A 20,697-nucleotide genomic window follows, 5' to 3' on the forward strand; every position below is an offset into this window, starting at 1 on the left:
CGCTCTCTCTCTCTCTCTCTTGCTCACTCTTGCTCTCGCTCTCTTTCTCTCTCTCTCTCTCTCTCTCTCTTTTGCTTGCTCAACCTCTTGTGCTCTTTCTCTTTGTCATTCTTTCACTCCCCCTCTGTCTCTCGTGCTCTCTCTCTCTCTCTCTCTCTTTCCCTCCCTCTTCTCGCTCTGTCACACAGTCCACACACACACACACACACATACACACACACAAACAACCATCCCTCCCGTTTCTCATTCTTGCTCACCCCCTCCCTGTGGTTGCCATGACGTCAGCAAGTCAGGCAGTTCAGCCTAGGGCCAGTCATGGTCGCGGTCGGGCCATACAGGGGAGTGTCTTCAGCTCGCTAGGAGGTGTGTGTGGGCGTGTGTGTGTGTGTGTGTGTGTGTGTGTGTGTGTTTGTGGCAGTGAGGATGCCTGTTAAACTATAGTGAGAAAGGGGAGGAGGTGTTTGCTCTGCATGTGCACGTTTGTGTTTGTGTGTATGTGCGTGTGTCTGTGTGTGTGTGTGTGTGTGTTTGTGCGCGTGCACACGCACGTGTGTGAGCCAGCCAGCGGTTTAATGGGTGTGGACGTCTGCCAGTCCGTGCGGCATGTCCCATGCGGCTGCAGTTTCAGCTGACTGAGAGGCAAGCAGAGGCGGGGCTGCCTCAGAGTAGGCGAGGCTCACATTCTCTGCCCAAATCCCCCTTACACACACACTCGCTCTCTGCTCAAATCCCGCCCTACACACACACACACACACACGCACATACATATGTACACACACACACATACATATGTACACACACACACACACACACACACATATATGTACACACACACACACCAGTCCCTTCTCCCCTGCTCTGCTCCATGTGTTTCTACTCTGGGTTTACCGTCAGCCAGTCTGACTGGGGATTCCTTTGAGTCCTAAACAGTCAGCCCCCCCATTTTGGACACATTAAAACACAGGGGGATGTTGAAGAATGTATGACTGTGCGTGTGTGTGTGTACATCAGAGACAGAGAGAGAGAGACAGAGAAACAAAGTTTTTTGATGTAGGATTACATGTCTGGGTCTCATTTTATCTGACTGGTTTCGTTCACACTTTTGCCGTTGGTGTGACACAAAATCTGCCACTCTTGGCACCTGAATGCCCTGTGAAGTTGACTTTCGGTGTGTGTGGGTGTGTGTATGACAGGGCGAGGGTGTGTGTGTACTGCAGCTCTAACCGTTTTTCTATTTTTAAAGCAGTGAGAGAACTGATCGTGGCCTGCTCTGCTGTCATCCTCTCCTCTCCCCTCCCCCAGGGGGAGGGATGGAGTGCAGCTGGGTTCGCCATGAGCGCTGATCCCATAACACACAGGGGTGGTATCACTTAGTCACCCCGCGCAGCTCGCCAGGCGAGCCAGCCGACCGACCGACCGGCAGCGCGGGCTAACGCGTTAAAAATAGTCCTGTACTTAATTCCAGCTATGATGGCTTTCACTTCGCTAAAGCTGGGCTTGTGATTTTCATTTTTTTTAAAAAATGGTTAGCTATTCGTTTTGTTTTAAAGCACTGGCTTCCTGGTGGTGGCATTTGGTCCCGTGTCCTCTTCTGTTCTAAAGCGGTGTCTACTCCGCAGCCGGTCCTGGTCGTGGCCGTTTCCTGTGGGTGAGCTGGGAGTTCACCTCGGCCACGGGGGCAGAGGCCCAGTCCAGGGCCTGCGGTTCCTCGTGAAAGGACCGCACACGGAGAGAGAGAGAGAGAGGGGGGACCCACTTCAGCCCTCAGCCAATCACAGGCTCTCTCATCAACCAGAAGTGACCAATGGTAGCTTTAGAGTTCAACCCCACTGTCGCTACATCGGCCTGTTTTAGCGCAAGTAATTCCAGAGGATCGTGAGAGAGCATCTCAAAGCCATGGGAAAATGGTGGGGATGAATTTGGACCCTGAGGTGAATTAAGGGAGTGAATTGAAGCAGCAGGGGTTGTGATGTCTTCATTGACGAGCCACTGCACACAGAGCAGATCATTCTGGTTATAGATGATGCAATATTTCCAATGAGGAGATTGTAGCATTACTTTTGTTGTGGGCCTAATATGTTGATGTTCTTAATTGTCAGTCTTTCCTGTTTGTGTGCTTTCTTCTTGTTCTTGTTTTCATGTTAGTGCAGCCTTCACAAGAGAGAGGCGGGAGAAAAAAAAGAGAAAAGAAAAGCAGCAAAGATGTCTGATGTGCATCGACGCGTCTATACTTAGTTGAGCGTTTTCATTTTTAATTATGTTGACATGTTTCTCCGTGGCTGGTGTTGCTGCTAAAGTGGCGACGAGCACGTAGGGCCATGTGTGAGCAGGCAAAGAGCTTCCATCTGGCCTCCTCTGTATCCGTATGGGTGGTCTGAAGAGGCCAGCAAGCTGCTTCATGCTGGTTTTTGAGGGCTCTCAGTTGAGGGGAGTGATCAGGATTGGTCTTTTTTTTCAAGGGGAGGCCTGCAATGTTCAGAATGCGCTGTAAATGCCCCACTGCAGAAATATTGTTCCTGAGTACAGAAAGGCAGGCAAGCATTCGCCATTCACCCCCCAGGAGATACAGTAAACAACGCTTGACGTCAGGCTCGCAATGAGTAGCTCTTAGCATGGTCAAATGGAACACTAAAATAGAACAATGAGTAGTTCTTAGCATGGTCGAATGGAACGCCAAAATAGAACAAGGAGGTTGGAATTAAGGGAGTATCAAGCTTGTTTCTATCCATGTATCCCTCCTGTCATTACAACAGCAAATAGAAGCAGCAAGGGAGAGAAGCACAGAGCGAGAGAGCCACTCCGCTGGTCAGTCGGCCCATCCAGCTCCTTCATGTCTGGGAGTGCCGTGGTAAACAAAGACCCTTGTGTGGCAGATGGTCCATCCACCAGTGAAGTGGAGCTGTGGGGGCTGTATAGTCACTGGGGTGGAATGTGTGAGGAGTCGTTTATTTTTTCCCCCTTTCTTTCTCTTCTGTTTCTTTTTTCCCCTCTCTCCCTCCCTCTCCCTCTCCCTCTCCCTCTCTCTCTTTTTATCCTGGTAGATTAAATCTGGCTGATTTGGTTGCTGCTGGAGCTGAGGAGTTATATGGCGCTAGGGAGTGCAGTCTATAAGAGGGTAAACATATGCGGAGGCCGAGCCGACCTATCAGAAGGCCCCATCATGGGCTCTCAGTGCAGCAGCCTAGCGCTGTGTAAACAGCCTGGTGTTTGTCTCGTGCTGTAATGGAAGACCCCTCCGTGTTTAATATAAGCAACATCAGGCAGTGCATTGTGGGTATATCTGTAAATACTGGCAACGCAATCTCTCTCTCTCTCTCTCTCTCTCTCTCTCTCTCTCTCTCTCTCTCTCTCTTCTCTCTCTCTCATTCTCTCTCCCCCTCCCTCTCCCTCTCACAACCCCCCTCCCTGATATGAGGCTTCCTTATTTTAAATATCCCTTGAACCAAATGGGTCTGCCCACAATGTCTATATTTCCCTCTTTCAAACCGCATAGAAAGGAGCCTTTCCACAGAACTGAAGTCAACAGGAAACTGCTGAGACTGTCTCATTGATATTTCCTATAGCGTCTTCACATTGGCACATAAAATCTAAAACAAAGAGGTTTAATGTTCTTAGTTTTTTGAGTCATGCTGTATGATGTCACACTTCAAAAGCACAAGATATTTTTTACATTCTTGTGAAGCTACTGTGCTGTTTGAGAACAAGTAAGCTAGCCATCCCTGTTTTGAATATGATTACTTAAATAGATACTCAAAGGGGAAATTGTCTTTATAATCAGCAACTGAAGAGTGTTATTTTGGCCTTTTATAATGATCTATAAGATGTACAGTGCATCTGGCAAAGAGATGGACACCTGATTCCAAATGATTTTTCCATCCTCAAAGCACAGGAGGGGGTGGATGACTCCTGTGGCTACCTCTGCTAGCAGCTAGAACCGCTAATGTCTCTTGCAGCACATTTGCATTTAGCTAGTAGCATAAGGCCTAAAACTGTAGGACTCCTCCAACTTCCTTTAAACGGACCGTCTAGGCGACTGCTGGTCCTCTTGCGCCTGAGGAGCTCTGCTGTCTGTGTCCAGTGGGAGGGAGGGAGGAAGCCAGAGACGTGTGTGTCTGCAGTCCCCTCATCTCCAGTGGCCATTACCTCAGTGGTCTCAAATGACTGACCAGCCAGAGGATGTGTTAATTAAAAACACATTAATTAGTCTCATTCCCAGCCATTCCATTAACCTGGGCCTTGGCAAAGGCTTTCACAGCTGCAGCCTAGATGGGGTGTGTGTGTGTGTGTGTGTGGGGGGGGGGGGGGGGTGTCGACATGAAGCACAGATAGGCTGTCTCATGTAAGGGTGAGAATCACAGAGTAACTCACAATATGATACCATCACAGTATGTTGCCCATAGTAGCGATGACATCACAATACAGCAGATTCTGCAATGTTTGATACATTTCAAGACTATCATGTGCGATACATCACGATATCTGTGTCATTGAAGAAGGCAAAGGACAAAAACAGGAACAATGTGGCACTGTGGTGTCAGTTTCACAGAATTTGATCATTACAATGAAACAAAGTGGAACAGAAAACATGGAGACACGGAGGGGAGGGATTCTCTCTGGAAAACCACAATGGAGGAAAATGTATCAACATCTGGTGTCACGATAAAGATAATGTATTGCTAGCTGAAATAGCATGATCTATCACTGTGTTGATTTTTTTGTCTCGTGTGAGCGCTTCTATCTGAAAAAAGCCCAGAGTGCTACTGGCAGTGACGGCTACCAACACGTCACTCTTAACAGGAGATGAGATCATGTGGAAAAGAAACAAGCTTGTGGAAACAGCCGCTACCTCTCCCTGCGTCCTGCAGGTTGTCATTGACCGTTAGATGGACTTTAATTCCACGGGTCACACACAAGTGTGTGTGTGTGTGTGTGTGTGTGTGTGTGTGTGTGTGTTGAATTCATGTGTGCCCTGCATGCCATGGTATGAGACGTTTGCACTGTCTTGTTGGAGATGTTTAAACAGCCTCGACCACTGTTGATTCGTTGTGCCTGTGATGAATGAGAACTTCTCGGCGGTTGATTCGTTAGGCCTGTGATGAATGGGGGAAAATGGTCCACGGCGTTTGCTTATATTGGCCCCTAAGTCTACACTTTAGTTTTATTACTCTCTCTATCTCTCTCTCTCTCTCTCTCTCTCTCTCTCTCTCTCTCTCTCTCTCTCTCTCTCTCTCTCTCTCTCTCTCTCTCTCTCTCTCTCTCTCTCTCTCTCTCTTTTCCACCGAGAGCATTTCTGAGAAAATGATTTTGCTTATAAGACTCACTACAGGGTTCATTGCACTAGTATTTAATCGCCAGATAGATAAACAGAATCAAGCGAGTCGGCACCTGGAGACCGTATGCATAATTACGTGTACCGACCAAACTGCAGTCAGAAATTCCTCTGGTGTATGAGTCGGCAGTGGTGGTCCAAGTTAATAAACGACAACCTCCTCTGTGGATGGCATGTAGTCAATGCAGTGCAGTGCTATGCGATTCACATGGGGGGGGGGGGATCCACTCTTGAGCTAACAGTTTGACGTTAAATAAAAGATTTGACTTTATACTTCACAGATGGTAAAAGTTGAGCTGTAAAGTGAAGCAGGCGTTACTTAAAGACCTCAGGCAGCAGGGAGAATAAGCTGCGGAATGGGTCAGTTATTGGAAATGTGTTTGGCTGAGGGAGGCTGGTGGGTTTGGCAGGGCACGACCACTCTGAGCCTGGCGCAGACACTTGAGAAGAATGCGTGTCTCATCAGTAGACAGGAATGAGAGAGAGAGAGACACACAGAGAGAGAGAGAGACACAGAGAGAGAGAGAGACACAGAGAGAGAGAGAGACACAGAGAGAGAGAGAGACAGAGAGACAGACAGAGAGAGAGACAGACACCCCATCAGAGAGAATGAGAGACAGAAGGAGCAATCTCTGAAAAGCCATGTAAGGAGTGAGTAGCCTAAATAATGTCATTTGTTTTTGAGGTCGGCTCCATTCCTGCACTGCAGCATTGGGGGTGAGCTTAACTGGAATAGAAGAGATAGAAGCCCTCAGCAACAACAGGTTTAACAGACCACCTACACACTGGTGCAGATATAATTCAGTGGATTACGGGTCAGGACGAAAAGGCCAAAATACCCAAAGGGTCTTTGTGTGTCTGTGTTGGAGCATGTGGTGTGTGGTTGCTTTTGTTTGAAGACATACTATTAGGATGTTTTTTGTTTGTGTGTGTGTGTGTGTGTGTTTGTTTGCATTGTGTGGTTTGGTTTGGTTTGGTGTGCCCATGCCTGCTGGCATGTTTTTGTTGTTTGTGGTCATATGTGTGAATTTGTCTAGCCGTTCCTAAAAGTGTGCGTTCATATCCTCGAGTATGCGTATGACAAATGTGTACAGCTGGGGTGGGTCCATTGTATGTAAATGACACAAGGTTGAGACTATTGTATGGTTGTAGACAATAACTTGTATGTTAATGTTGGATGCATTTCAATGATGCATTGATGTGGCCCCAGCCGTGGCAAAACTGGCTGGGGCACTTGCACCGTACACCGGCGACCCGGGTTCGATTACCACCCTGTGGTCTTTTCCGGATCCCACCCCGACTCTCTCTCCCACTCACTTCCTGTCATTCTCCACTATCCTGTCGCATTAAAGGCATAAAAGCCCCCTCTCTCTGCCTCTAAAAAAAAAAAAAAAAAAAAAGGCATAAATGATGCATTGGTGTGTGTCAGCTACGGAGTTGGTAAACGAGTGTTTTAACTTCTGTGTCCGTCTTTCTCTCCCTCTCACAGGCTTTCATCTCAGTGGTACAGTCACAGAGCCGGCGACGCCGTCGGAACCGGAGGTTGTATGCAGCGTGGCCATCAGCTTTGACCGCTGCAAGATCACCTCGGTGACGTGCGGCTGCGGCAACAAGGACATCTTCTACTGCGCGCACGTGGTGGCACTCTCGCTCTACCGCGTACGGCGGCCCGAGCAGGTCAAGCTGCACCTGCCCATCTCGGAGACGCTCTTCCAGATGAACCGCGACCAGCTGCAGAAGTTCGTGCAGTACCTCATCACTGTGCACCACACCGAGGTGCTGCCTACCGCCCAGAAACTCGCCGACGAGATCCTCTCACAGAACTCCGAGATCAACCAAGTACACGGTGAGAAAGACTCATGCCAAGAAGCCTGTGTTTACACAACACATTTCGCTTTTAACACACACTTCAGCAGCAAGGCATCGGCATGAACCACCTACACACACACACACACACACACACACACAAACACTATTTGTAAAAGCAGGTAGGATTTCTTAATAGTATTGTTTGTAGGTAGCATGTGATGTTGTAAACAGGAAGTGATGTAATAACTGCTGATCAGGTGTTGATTAGGTTAGCATGCCCTGGTCCAGTAGTCTGGGATGTGCCCGGGATGGAGCATAGAGCAGATCTGAGCCGACGGGCAAGAGTTCCACTCGTTTCTTATCATGTGTGGAGCTCAGTGAAGGATTATGTTTCACTTTGGGGAGTGTGTGTGTGTGTGTGTGTGTGTGTGTGTGTGTGTGTGTGTGTGTGTGTGTGTGTGTGTGTGTGTGTGTGTACTCTTGATTGTGTGAGTGTGTATGTGACAGAAATACCATTCAAGAGTGTGTGTGTGTGAGTGAACATGATTATATGAGTGTGTGTGTATGCATGGGACCACTTTTGATTGTGTGTGTTTGTGTGTGAGAGATACCATTCAAGAGAGTGTGTTTGAGAAAGAGAGTGCATGTGGGGTCTCGCTGAAGCCAGTGCTCCAGTTCTGGCACAAACAGCGGCAGAAAAACGTGTCGCGAGAGGAAGGGAAAAGGACTCGTTTGATCGGATTTCAGGAAGCTTCTTGATAATGAGCAGTAATCGGCTTACTGATCGCCATTAGTTTGCGATTTGGGCTTTGTTCCTTGTAATAAAGAATGCTGTAATGCAAACAAATCTCTGAAGTAAATCTCACATTGAACATTAGCAGCTGTGTTTTTTTTTGTTTTTTTTTAATTGTTTTCTGGTTATGATATGGAGTAACTGGCGATTCTCACAAACAGGAATTGGCATGGAGCATGGTTTTGATGATAATTTCTATTGTTTATTTGATTTGTTTATTTACAGGTAGGGCAGAAATTTGCTTACATATGAATTAAATGTATCTGTTTATAAATTCCTTAAATGTACCGGTACACTTCTGGTAAGGGATATGTCATGTGTGTGTGTCTGTGGATGTCTGTATAGAGTTTTACATGCTGACGTGTGTGTGTGTGTGTCTGTGGATGTCTGTATAGAGTTTTACATGCTGACGTGTGTGTGTCTGTGGATGTGTGTATAGAGTTTTACATGCTGACGTGTGTATGCGTGTGTCTGTGGATGTGTGTGTAGAGTTTTACATGCTGACGTGTGTGTGTCTGTGGATGTGTGTATAGAGTTTTACATGCTGACGTGTGTATGCGTGTGTCTGTGGATGTGTGTATAGAGTTTTACATGCTGATGTGTGTGTGTCTGTGGATGTGTGTATAGAGTTTTACATGCTGACGTGTGTATGCGTGTGTCTGGATGTGTGTATAGAGTTTTACATGCTGACGTGTGTATGCGTGTGTCTGTGGATGTGTGTATAGAGTTTTACATGCTGACGTGTGTATGCGTGTGTCTGTGGATGTGTGTATAGAGTTTTACATGCTGACGTGTGTGTGTGTGTGTGCTCCGTGCCTCCCCAGGCGCCCCAGACCCCACAGCGGGGGCCAGCGTGGACGACGAGAACTGCTGGCACCTGGACGAGGAGCAGGTCCAGGAGCAGGTCAAGCTCTTCCTGTCCCAGGGCGGCTACCACGGCTCGGGCAAACAGCTCAACCTGCTCTTCTCCAAGGTAGGACAGCACAGCACAGCACAGCCTAACCCAGTACAAGGAAGGGAAGGGAAGGGACTCATCCCCCGGCCCCAGTTGTGATGAAGCGGCCTCGATGGCCGCTTTACTGGCCCTGTTTTTGCCCCATTTAACATGTTGGAGATTAATGTTGTGTAGGTTGTGTTGTAAATGATGTATTGCATATGTAGTACTGTGATACATAAAGTAAAAAGTAGTACTGTGATACAAAGAGTAAATGTAGAAGTGTGTGTGTGTGTGTGTGTGTGTGTGTGTGTGTGTGTCAGCAGTGTGTACAGTATGGTTGTATGTGTGTATGCGTGCCCATGTCTATGTGTGTGTGTGTGTGTACCAGTGTGTGTATTATCTATTTATTTATGTATTTTATTTATTTATTTAATTGGGGCAGTAAACGGTATTGAACATTTTTGTAAATATTTCTTTGTATGTACTATACATGTTTACGTGTGTGTGTGTGTGTGTGTGTGTGTGTGTGTGTGTTTTCCGTGTGTTTTCTGTGTCAGGTGCGTGAGATGTTGAAGATGCGTGACTCTAACGGGGCGCGGATGCTCACGCTCATCACGGAGCAGTTCATGGCCGACCCACGACTGGCTCTCTGGAGGCAACAGGGCACCAGCATGACCGACAAGTACCGCCAGCTCTGGGATGAGCTCGGTGAGACCAGACACACACACACACAGACACAGACAAATGTACCGCCAGGTCTAGCACGAGCTCGTTGAGACCGCACACATACACACACACTCACTCACCGCCTCACTCACAAGTACCGCCAGCTCTGGGAAGAGCTCAGTAAAACACGTCACACACACACACACACACACATGCACACATATACTGCACCTGCACCTTACAACTATGGTAACTCAAGGACATGCTTGGACAGACACCACAACACACACACACACACACACACACACATACACAAATGCACCTTCATTATGTGTATTGTAACTTCCGAGTTCTCCTTGCACGCTTGTTTCCCTACCGCTTGTTGAGTCATCCTGACAGTGACGTCTTCACCTTCAAGCATGCACACATTACACTAGATTGGTCACTAACTGTGGGACAAAGCCAGTGTGTTAGGGCCTACATGGTGTCTGTATCTAAATAGTGTGTGTGTGTGTGTGTGTGTGTTTGTTTTGCATGTTTGCGTGGGGTGAGTGTTTTCACCCCATGTTTTCAGCTTAGGCTGTAACTCTTAGCTCAGGGTGCGTGTGTGTGTGTGTGTGTGTTTTGCATGTTTTCAGCTTAGGCTGTAACTCTTAGCTCAGGGTGTGTGTGTGTGTGTGTGTGTGTGTGTGTGTGTGTGTGTGTGTGTGTGTGTGTGTGTGTGTGTGTGTGTGTTAAAATCACCCGTTCCTCCAAGGACATCCATTTAGGATACACGGCTGTTTCCAGATTGCACATTCACAACATTTGGTGCTGATCAATATTGCATACTCTGTTCCATGGAGGGACTCCAGGGCTCGCAGTGAGGCGAGGTTACCTCAGTCTCTGCAGCTGTGCTCAGAAAAGAGGCCGCTGCTTTGAAGCCACCATTAAGATAACGTGATAACGTACAAAAAAAAAACGCCAACTCCGTTACATAGTACAGACCGAGAGGATTTTTTTTCTCTCTCAGTTTATTTTTCACAGAGAAAATGTGTCACTAAAAACCCACTTGACTTGGGTCAAGTGGGTTTTTTCGTCCGCACCTATCCGCGCCAGCGAGCGGAACGAAAATTGGCGAATTTGTACGGACGATGCATAATGGCTTTAATTGTGACTGGCTCGCCCGCTGCCCGCCGACTGCCAACGCTCTCAGAGAGCCTCTGATGGTTCGTCCGATTGGCCCTGGCACTGGACACGGGTGGGCATGGCAACACACGACTCTGAGGGTCTCCCTGAGCGAGAAAGAGAGCGAGCCTGGCGCCCAAGCGATCCGTTCATTAGAGTGTCCTCGACAGGCCGTGCTCAGAAGAGGGGGGGGGGGGGAAATGGCCGCCGTTCGGCTTCGAATCTGAGGAGGCTTGGGGAGAGAGGGTGCCAGGGTACGGGCGGATAAGAGGAGGGCGGGGATGTTGGACTCAGCCAGTATCAGATGAGATGTGTGTGTGTGTGTGTGTGTGTGTGTGTGTGTGTGTGTGTGTGGCTAACCTGGTTGAGTGCCACCATAGGGCTCAACTTGCATTCGTACGGCCAAGACTGGTTGGCAGAGGAGGCATGTTGGAGTTTGAGGAAAGAGAGTGTGTGTGTGTGTGTGTGTGTGTGTGTGTGTGTGTGTGTGTGTGTGTGTGTGTGTGTGTGTGTGTGTGTGTGTGTGTGTGTGTGTGTGTGTGTGTGTGTGTGTGTGTGTGTGTGTGTGTCCAGACTCCTAGGACTGGCATCCACATGCAAGGGTAACCTGAGTGTGGGGCCACGCTGGGTTTGTTTGTGTTTCAGGCCCCAACATGTTGTGAGCGCAGGGCAAGCTGCTCCAGTATGGCCCCTCTCAGGTAGTCATGTTCTCACCTGGGGAGAGCTCACATTCTCTCTTGTTTCTCTTTCTTTCTTTCACTCCATTTTTACGTCTCTGTTTCATCTACACACACACACACACACACACACACACACACACACACACACACAGGTAGTAGACAAGAGAGCCCTGACTTCATTAAAAACATAGACGAGAAGTGCGGGGGTTGAAAACATCCTTTCTGTCTTTTTGTCATTCTCTCTCTCTTTCTACCTCTCCCTCCCTCCTGCTCCATCTCTGTATCCCTCTCTCTCTCACTCTCTCTCTCTCTTTCTGTCTCTCCTGCTCTCTATCTAGAAGATGAATCATTAGGCTTGTCAGCTCCTCCAAGCCCCTCCGTAATTGTAGGCCTTCGTTATAAAGACCACCCCCCACTCACACATACACACACTCACACTCACACACACACAATCACATACACACACACTGAACTGACAGGTCCGATAATGCTAAGACTGTTTCATTAAATCCCGGACACTTAATCTGACACCCACGGTCAGGTGGGCTCAGCAGAGACACGCTGGCCAAGCACTGGGCAGCCCTGCTGACGAGCCAGGGGCGAGAGATTTATGCAGCCCATCTCTCTCTATCTTTCCCTCTATCTCTCTTTCTCTCTCTCTCTCTCTCTCTTTTTCTCTCGCTTTGTCTTTCTCTCTCTACATCTATCTCTCTTTGTCTTTGTTGCTCCCCCCCTCTCTCTCTCACTCTCTCTTTCTCTCACACAAACACACACACACACACACACACACACACACACTTAATTTTCACCCCTCCTCTCATGTTCTATCTCCTCTCTCTCTTTCTTTGTTTAATGAAGATTGGAGTGTTTTGCATCAGGCTGGACTCTTTTGTAATGTGCTGGAATTGTGTTGGCGCGGTGAGGTGGTTGCGGCTGATTGCAATTCTGGTAGAGCAAGGTGATTGGATGCCAAGTCAGTCTGTGGAAATTGCACAAGACAATTTTGACTGAATGTGTGCCCGTTTGGGTTAGTAAAAGAATTATGTCATCATAGGCGTTTTGCTGATTTGCATTGTCAATTTTTCTTGAGATCTAGCATCTAGAGTAACAGCTCTGTGAGGTTGTAGCTTCTTCCTCCTGTGTTTTGATGCAGAAACCTAAAGGCCATTTAGTTGATTTGGGTGAAATTATCCTATAGCCTCAGCTCCTGTTGTATTCCGAGCCTTTATGAGCCTTCATGTATTGGTGGTTAGTTGTGGAGGGCTTGGCTGGTCTAGATCTGCTGCTGATGCATTGTGGGAAGCAGGAGCTTTGTGGGGCCTTGGCGGTTGACTCTGCTGGTCACATCACCCAGCGAGGAGGAGATGAAGGATGAAGGTTTAAATTAGAACCATGAAGAGAGAGCAAGGGAGAGATGAGGCAGAGAAATGGAGGGGGGGGCTCTGTGTTCATTTGTGTGTACGTGTACATTTATTTATTTGTGTGTGCGTGCTAGATGTGTATTTATTTATTTATTTGTTTGTGTGTGTGTGTGTTAGGGTAAATGAGAATGTGCACATGTGTCTGCTTTTATTTGTGTTTGTGGAGAGAGAGAGAGAGAGCAAGAGAGAGAGAAGGAGAGTGTGTGTGTGTGTGTCTGTGTGTGTGAAAGTTCAGAGAGAGAGAGAGAGAGAATGAGAGCATGTGTCTGCTTGTGTGGTTTAATTCATTCTGCATCCCCCAATATTGTTTTAATTAATGTTGCGGGCAGACTGTCAGCTGGCTAGCTCCCTGGTTGGTCGGGCGAGTAGGCAGGGGGTGGGCTTTTCCCGGCAAACGGCGAACCTTCTCTCATCTCATGGCTGTGCGTCGGTGGAGGAGCTGGTGAAATAGGCCAGACACAGAGTCCGCCCCACCACCGGCGTGGTGTTGTGTTGGAGCCGGAGCCCACCTCTCGCGTCTGTGCTGACGCTCCACTGACTGGGTCCTGTGTGTGTGTGTGTGTGTGTGTGTGTGAGAGAGAGTGTGCATGAGGTTTATTAACATGGCAGATGAGCTCTTCCCTCCTCCCTAACCCGCCCAGCCCAGCCCCCTCTCTCTGCCCTGATTGGCCGGTTTGAGTCATGTGATCGTGATTGACGCACGCCGGGAGATGTGGTTCCCGTCTGTCAGGCTGTCAGCTCATGCTGAGCAGGGAGGATGGTGGGATGGAGGGGGGTGATGAGGCGTTACACACACATGTGGGGGTAGGGATGCTCAGGTGTGTGTGTGTGTGTGTGTGTGTGTGTGTGTGTGTGTAAAGTGATGCTGGCATGTCAGAATAAAAAGCTGTGTTTGTTGTTAGATTAAGCCATGTTTATTTTTGCAGCTGTCCGTCTTCTCCCTTTGTTTAGGGATTTCTGCATGCACTTCCATTATTGTGTGTGTGTGTGTGTGTGTGTGTGAATACCAGTGTATTGTTTGGTGCTGTGTCGAGATGGCGAGTGTTGTAGAGTGTGTGTGTGTGTGTGTGTACGGTGCTGTTCCTGTGTTAGCAGTGTGTTGCAGCTCATTGTGCTGCTGTGCCCCATGTAGAATAGCATCCTGGCTAATACATTCATTTCCCGCTCTTCCCTTTTCCTCTTAAATGCTACTCTCCTTTCATCCTAGTCTGTGCTGATCCTTCTCTCCTTTCTCCTCTCCTCCCCCTCTCCTCTTCTCTTCTCTCTGTCTCCCCTCTGCTCCTCTTCTCTCCTGTCTGCTGTCCTTGATGCCCAAACAAAGGCGCGGAGGCTAACGCAGCTCTCTCCCTCTCCTCTCTCCTCCCCTCCCCCCTCTTCTTCCCTCATCCTTTCTTCTGCCATGCTTCCTCTGCCTCCCCTCATCACACTCCACTCCTCTTTACGCTCTTGTTCTTTCTCTCTGTCTCATTTTCTCTTTCTCTGGCTCCCTCTGTCTCTCTCTCTCTTTCTTTGCTCCTTTTGCGCTGCTGCTTTTTTTCTGCTTGTCATTCTAGTTTTTACCATGTGATTTTTTTCCTCCTGCTCTTTCTGTTTTCTCTTTTCTCTCTATCCCTCTCTATCCCCTTTTCCATTTCCATTTATCCCCTTTTCCATTTACATTTTACATTTAACATATAACTGTTTCTCTCTGCACCCCCACCCAGCCTCTTTCTCCTGCTCTCTCCCTCCTACTTTCTCCCTCCCTCTCCCCCTCTCTCTTTCTCCTGCCCCCCCTCTCTCTTTCTCCTGCTCCCTCTCTCTTTTTCTCTCTCTCTCTCTCTCTCTCTCTCTCTCTCTCTCCGTGCTGGGTGGGTGGGTGTTGTTTGTAATCTCGGTGTGCTCTCATACAGTCAGAGCACTGAGGCGATTAAATAAGCCCTGAGAAGCCACAAACATCCCAGTGTACACAAACAGGGACACGTGTGTGTGTGTGTGTGTGTGTGAGAGAGAGAGAGAGTGTGTATGTATGTGTGTACACACAAAGACACCACAACAGCATAGCATGATGTCTTCCCAAACTCACACACACACACACAAAGACCCCACAACAGCATGATGTCTTTTGAAACACAAGCACACACAAACAAAGACGGAGAGGGACATAAAGCCACCACACAACAGCCTGCAATCCCACACAAGCGCACACACACACACACACACACACACACACACACACACACAACGGCCTGCAAGCACACACAAGCACACACAACAGCCTGCAAGCACACACTATGTTAGGGTATATTGAATATCCTACTAATACACACATGCGCATATACACACACATACACACACACACACACACACATGCGCGCACACGCATACACACACACAAATAAATGTGATCTATATCTTTGTTCTTTGCTTCTGGGTCAATACCAGACTTCCAGCTGGTTCTTTGATAATCTCTGAATTTGACCTCAAACAAATATATTATGTGAATTTATTTGACTGTATGCATTTGGTAAATTAAACTTGGTGTTTTGCCAGTTCATTAAAATGATGTAGCAGTTTCTCACACACCGCTGGGTCCTTAAATTAAGAGCTGTACTGCACTGGCCCCTGTTCAGCTTGTGGACTGATTTAGTCGGCTGACAAAAGAAACACTTACTTTCATCTCGCAGAAGCAACATGGCCCTCCCCTGTTAGTTAGGAATGTACTGGGAAGACTTCTACATTGTGCTTTCTGTGTGTATTCACTTAGTAAAAATCCCCTTATCCAAAGGATAATAATAATAATAATAATAATAATAATAAGCTTTTTTTGTATAGCACCTTTCATCTTCGTTGCTTCGTATGAACCCACTTCTATTAAAGCATCTGTATAAACCTTCTTATTCAAAACATATAGGAAGCCCCTTATTAGGGATCGACCGATATGTTTTTTTCAGGGCCAATACCGATATCAATTATTACCAAAACAGGAGGCCGATAACCGATATGTAAAACCGATAGCCTATGTCAGTTGTCAAAAAGGGGGGTATAAAGGCGATATGTTGCAAAAACTTAATTCAAAAGCATTTAATTATGCAAACTTTTCTTTCTTCTTTTGATACAATTGTCTATCAACTTGCATCACTTGCAAGTGTAAATCCTGTGTATCATGTTAATCCAAGAGCTAAGTGATAGCAATTATTTTCATGGACTAGGCCTACACAATGGGCTATGTGCTTGTTAAGGGACCTGTCACAAAGAGGATGCTTTGCCATCGTGTGTGTGAGTGCACGAGAGAGGGAGAGGAAGAGGTGCATGCGTGATGGCAAGTGTTACGGTTGAATAGTTTAACAAAACAGTTTTTAAATAGTTCTTAGGCTATTTAAGTATGCAATTTGTGTCCATGTGTTGGCTACAAGCTACACTTTTGAGAGCCTAAAGCTCAGGACGCGATTTAGTTCAGGTCGGATTAAATTACGGCTGGCCCTGGGTGCATGTCTTTTCTGACAGTCCGTTTCAAAAAGGAGCAATTAGACTTTTTGACGTTCGCTATCGCATAATTTAGGACTTGTCTGTACTATGTCCGCCGTGGTGTCCCGTTATTCACAATTAACGAACGAGGCGGAGGCAGAGAACTCCCGACACGCAGCACCCGAGTCTGTAGGCTATAGTAGCCTAAACAGCATCAGTAACGTGCATCAATCGGGAATTCGCTAAATGAAGGAAGTGGGTGCTTTACTTATTGATCCGGATCAAAGAGACAATAGCTTACAAAGTGGTGTTTTTGAAACTTCAGGGTAGATGATTGTGATTCATTGCAACTTCAGCAATGTAGGCTATCTTACCTCCGTAGGCTACAGCTGAAACCCAGTCTGCCTCAGTGAGAATCCTAAACTTTCTTTAGGTTCTTTAGATTCTTCGATCCTGATTGGCGGCATTCGTGCTAACTAACAAATCAGACGGTGTAGTGGGCGGGACAATGCTCTTGACCACAGAGTGCAGGGAGTTAGAGACGCTTTACAGACAGAGTAGCGCGTTTCATTCTTTATCCATTTCAATATCGGCTTATCGGTGGAAAAAATGACCGATACCAATTATTATAAAAATGCTAAATATTGGCCCTAATAATCGGCCAGGCCGATAATTGGTCGATCCCTACCCCTTATCTAAAGCCTATATGTGAAGCCCCAAAGAATGTATACAAAAGCCATTATGTACAAAGGCCCTTACATAAAGCATATGAAGTCCCTTATTTAAAAGCATGGATATGAAGGGCCTTATTGAGTTGTGAAGGTAGACGGGGTTCTTCAGGGAGTCATCTGACCTGCTCGCTTTCTGTCTCTCTAATTAATTTGTTTACTAAAGTGTCCTCGGCGCTTGTCGTGAGGCCTCCGTAGGATGCTGTAGGGGCCAGGGTGCCTGTGTGTCTCAATCAGGAAACCCAAGATTAGTCCCATGCCCAAAACCAGTCAAGACAAAGTTAGACATCAAACCACATATTAACCACGGAGCTCTTCCTCTTTATTACATTATTGTAATTGTGTGTGTGTGTGTGTGTGTGTGTGTGTGTGTGTGTGTGTGTGTGTGTGTGTGTGTGTGTGTCCTCGCATTACTATAGGACTGCTGCTCCGATTTAACTCTGATTTTCATGCCAGATAGAGGGTCACCACCATATTACCCCATATACCCCCCTACATGATCATCTGGATCCAGATCAGCATCTGCTCCTGTTTAATGTTATATCTGTGCATCATTGTTATTTGCATACCTATTATCCGATCTGACCCTGATCCCTAACCCAGAGCCCTGTCCTTTACCCCAGCAATTGGGAAGACTGACACCCACTGACAGAAGATAAGAAAGCAGTGGCTATAGAGACATCAATTCAATTCAATTCAATTCAAAAAGCTTTATTGACATGACCATTCAAAAAGAAAATGTTGCCAAAGCATATACAGTTTCTCTCTCTCTCTCTCTCTCTCTCTCTCTCTCTCTCTCCATGTATTTTATGGGTATTGATTGATATAATGTTGTGTAGTTGTTTCTTTGCATTGCACTGTAATAAAGTACATGTATAATTGAACAGGTGCGTTGTGGATGTGCATCGTGCTGAACCCCCACTGTAAGGCGGAGCAGAAGGCCGGCTGGCTCCGGCAGCTCAAGAAGTGGAACAGCGTGGACGTGTGTCCCTGGGAGGACGGTAACCACGGCAACGAGCTGCCCAATTTAACCAACGCCTTGCCTCAGGGCGCCCACGGGAACCAAGGTGAGTTTCGGTGGGCACCAGAGGAAAAAGAAAAAGGAAAGGAGAAAAAAAAGAGATGTTGCATCTCTTAATCAACTTTTCCATTTCCTTATGACCTCTTATGACCTGTTCTGTACCCTGAAGGGGAGCTCAAGAATAGGCTCAGTAGCACAGCCCAGTCCTGCTGCATTTACATTTCCTTATGTCGCAGACACCTCTGTGTAAAGCAGCTAACAGTATGGCATTAAGCTAACATTATGGCATTATGCTAACAGTATGGCATTGAGCTAACATTATGACATTATGCTAACAGTATGGCATTATGCTAACAGTATGGCATTAAGCTAACAGTATGGCATTAAGATGTGCTGCTATGGAAAGTAAACACTACTTCATCGCTCACTTAGCTTTGTGTTGCTCTGCTGGTTCAAGTTAACCTGCTATTCTCTCTACATTGACCATAAGCAATGTTGATATTAGTTGATTTATTTAAAACATGTCTCTGTAAATCATATAGCATATCATAGCATACATAGTATTGTATAGCATAGGCATAACATGGCATAGCTCCATTAGTTACATTTGTAAGGTGTGTGTGCGTGTGTGTGTGTGTGTCTCAGTCACAGTGTATAGGGCGGGATTAAGGAACCCAGAGGCTTTTACAGACTGAGCATAGGACAGCCCTGTGCTATTCTCTTGATGTCTGACCGTATGCTTCTACACCCCTCTCTTCCCTCATCCTCCCCTCTTTCTATCTCTCTGCCCCTCTCCTCCATCTATTCTCTGTCTTCCCGACTTCCCCTCCTCCATTCATGTCCCTGTTGTCCTCCTAATCCCTCACCTCCTTTCATCCCTCTCTCTCACTCTTTCTCTACCTTTTCTCTCTCTCACTCTCTCTCCACCCTTTCTCCCACCTTTTCTCCATCTCCCTTTCTCCATTCCCCTGCTTTCTCTTACACATGCTTTCTTCTCCCTCTTTTTCACAATGGATTCTTTTTCTTTCTGTCTCCCTACTACTCTTTCTTTCTGTCTCCCTACAACTCTTTCTCTCTCTGTCTCTCCACCCTTTCTCTTACTCCCTTTCTCTCTCTCTCTCTTTGTCATTTCCCTCTCTTTCTCACTCTCTTTTCTTCTCTCTCTCTCTCTCTCTGTCTCTCCACCCTTTCTCTTACTCCCTTTCTCTCTCTCTCTTTGTCATTTCCCTCTCTTTCTCATTCTCTTTACTTCTCTCTCTCTCTCTCTCTCTCTCTATCTCTATATCTCTCTCTCTCTCTCTCCCTTCCCCTCTGGTCTCTTTTTTCTTTTCTTCTCCCCTCCCCCCAGACCCCGGTCGGCCCCACCGGACGGTGTTCACGCGGGCAATCGAGGCGTGTGACCTCCACTGGCAGGACAGCCACCTGCAGCACATCATCAGCGAGGACCTCTACACCAACTACTGTTACCATGACAACACTGACAGCTCGCTCTTCGACACCCGCGGCTGGCCCCTGTGGCACGGTGAGAGAAGGAGAGAGAGAGAGAGAGACACCACAGCAGCTCTCCACGGACTGCCAAGCACTGTGTCTGTCTTGTCTGCCTGTCTCTGTCTGTTTGTCTGTTTCACTGCTCTGCACTGTGTCTGTCTGTCTGTCTGTCTGTCTGTTGGTCTGTCTGTCTCTGTCTCTTTGTCTGTCTCACTGCTCTGCACTGTGTCTGTCTGTCTTGTATTTTCTCATCTTTCTGTCTCTCTTCTTTTGTGTTTATTGTGTAAATGTGATGTTCCATCCATAATCTGCATTTCGTCTGTCTGTCCTGCTGTCTGTGTGTGTTTGTTTGTTGTGTGCGTCTGTCTATCCTGCCGTGTTTGTCTGTGTGTCTGTCGGTTGTGTGCCTCTGCCTGCTGTCTTCATCTACCCATCTGTCTGTCTGTGCCTGGATCTGCTATAACTGTCTGCATTGTTTATCTGTCTGTTTCACTGTCTGTTCTGCGTCTGTCTATCTACTGGCCTATTCTGCACTCCCCACCATACGCACATAGCCAGCATCATCTTCAGGCAGAATAGAAAAGGCTATTACTTAGGTCTCTATTATTACTAAGGTCGTTCATTTAGAGTCTAAATTATGTAATGTGGGCCCAGATGATGGTGGGGGTCTACAGACCGACCTCTCAGTCTCCACTGGGAAGGAAGAGTTACCCAGGGATGTCTTGTGGGCTGGAGTCTGGTCCAGCAGCCAGTTGCACCAGTAAGGTTGATTAATACGCTTGTAGAGTGTAAAGTTCATCTTATCCTAATGTTTTGGGGAGCCAGTTTCAAATTAGTGCTGTTCTAAATTTCAGTTGCACCACCATAACTTCAGTTGCACACTTTAACTTTTCTCTAATTGTCTAACACTCTGTAAAGCATCATGAGACATGTGTAATGTTTTGCCGCTCTATAAGTACAATTAAAATGGAAATTAACTTGAGCCACCATAACGGAACTTACCTAGTAGTGAGTAAATTGACCCGGGATCAAATTAGTGTCACAATTTAATGACCTTCAACTGGCTGCAGTGGTCCAGTGCGATCCATCTGGAGGTGTCCACCTGGTCTGAGCCTGCTGTCTGTGGGCCCGTTCTGTCTGCTGCTTTATCTCTCGGTCTTATTCTCCCCGCCCCCGGTGTGTGTGTGTGTGTGTGTGTGTGTGTGTGTGTGTGT

At 47.1% G+C, this 20,697-nt stretch overlaps 1 protein-coding gene across 1 annotated transcript in view; it reads left to right on the forward strand.

The window, feature by feature from the left end:
• The window catches only part of LOC143123025 (zinc finger SWIM domain-containing protein 6-like), a 58,618-nt gene that overhangs the window by 20,773 nt on the left and 17,148 nt on the right, over window positions 1-20,697 (forward strand). The window contains exons 2-6 of the mRNA XM_076284116.1: window positions 6,819-7,175; window positions 8,756-8,904; window positions 9,426-9,576; window positions 17,862-18,041; window positions 19,344-19,517. Of these exons, the coding sequence (XP_076140231.1) occupies window positions 6,819-7,175; window positions 8,756-8,904; window positions 9,426-9,576; window positions 17,862-18,041; window positions 19,344-19,517 (1,011 nt within the window). The remainder of the gene's footprint in view (window positions 1-6,818; window positions 7,176-8,755; window positions 8,905-9,425; window positions 9,577-17,861; window positions 18,042-19,343; window positions 19,518-20,697) is intronic.

This window comes from Alosa pseudoharengus, unplaced genomic scaffold (assembly GCF_046254945.1).
Source record: "Alosa pseudoharengus isolate Yale_2024_CS ecotype anadromous, Long Island Sound unplaced genomic scaffold, YU_APseudo_1.1 YU_APseudo_1.1_scf_14, whole genome shotgun sequence".
Taxonomy (NCBI): domain Eukaryota; kingdom Metazoa; phylum Chordata; class Actinopteri; order Clupeiformes; family Clupeidae; genus Alosa; species Alosa pseudoharengus.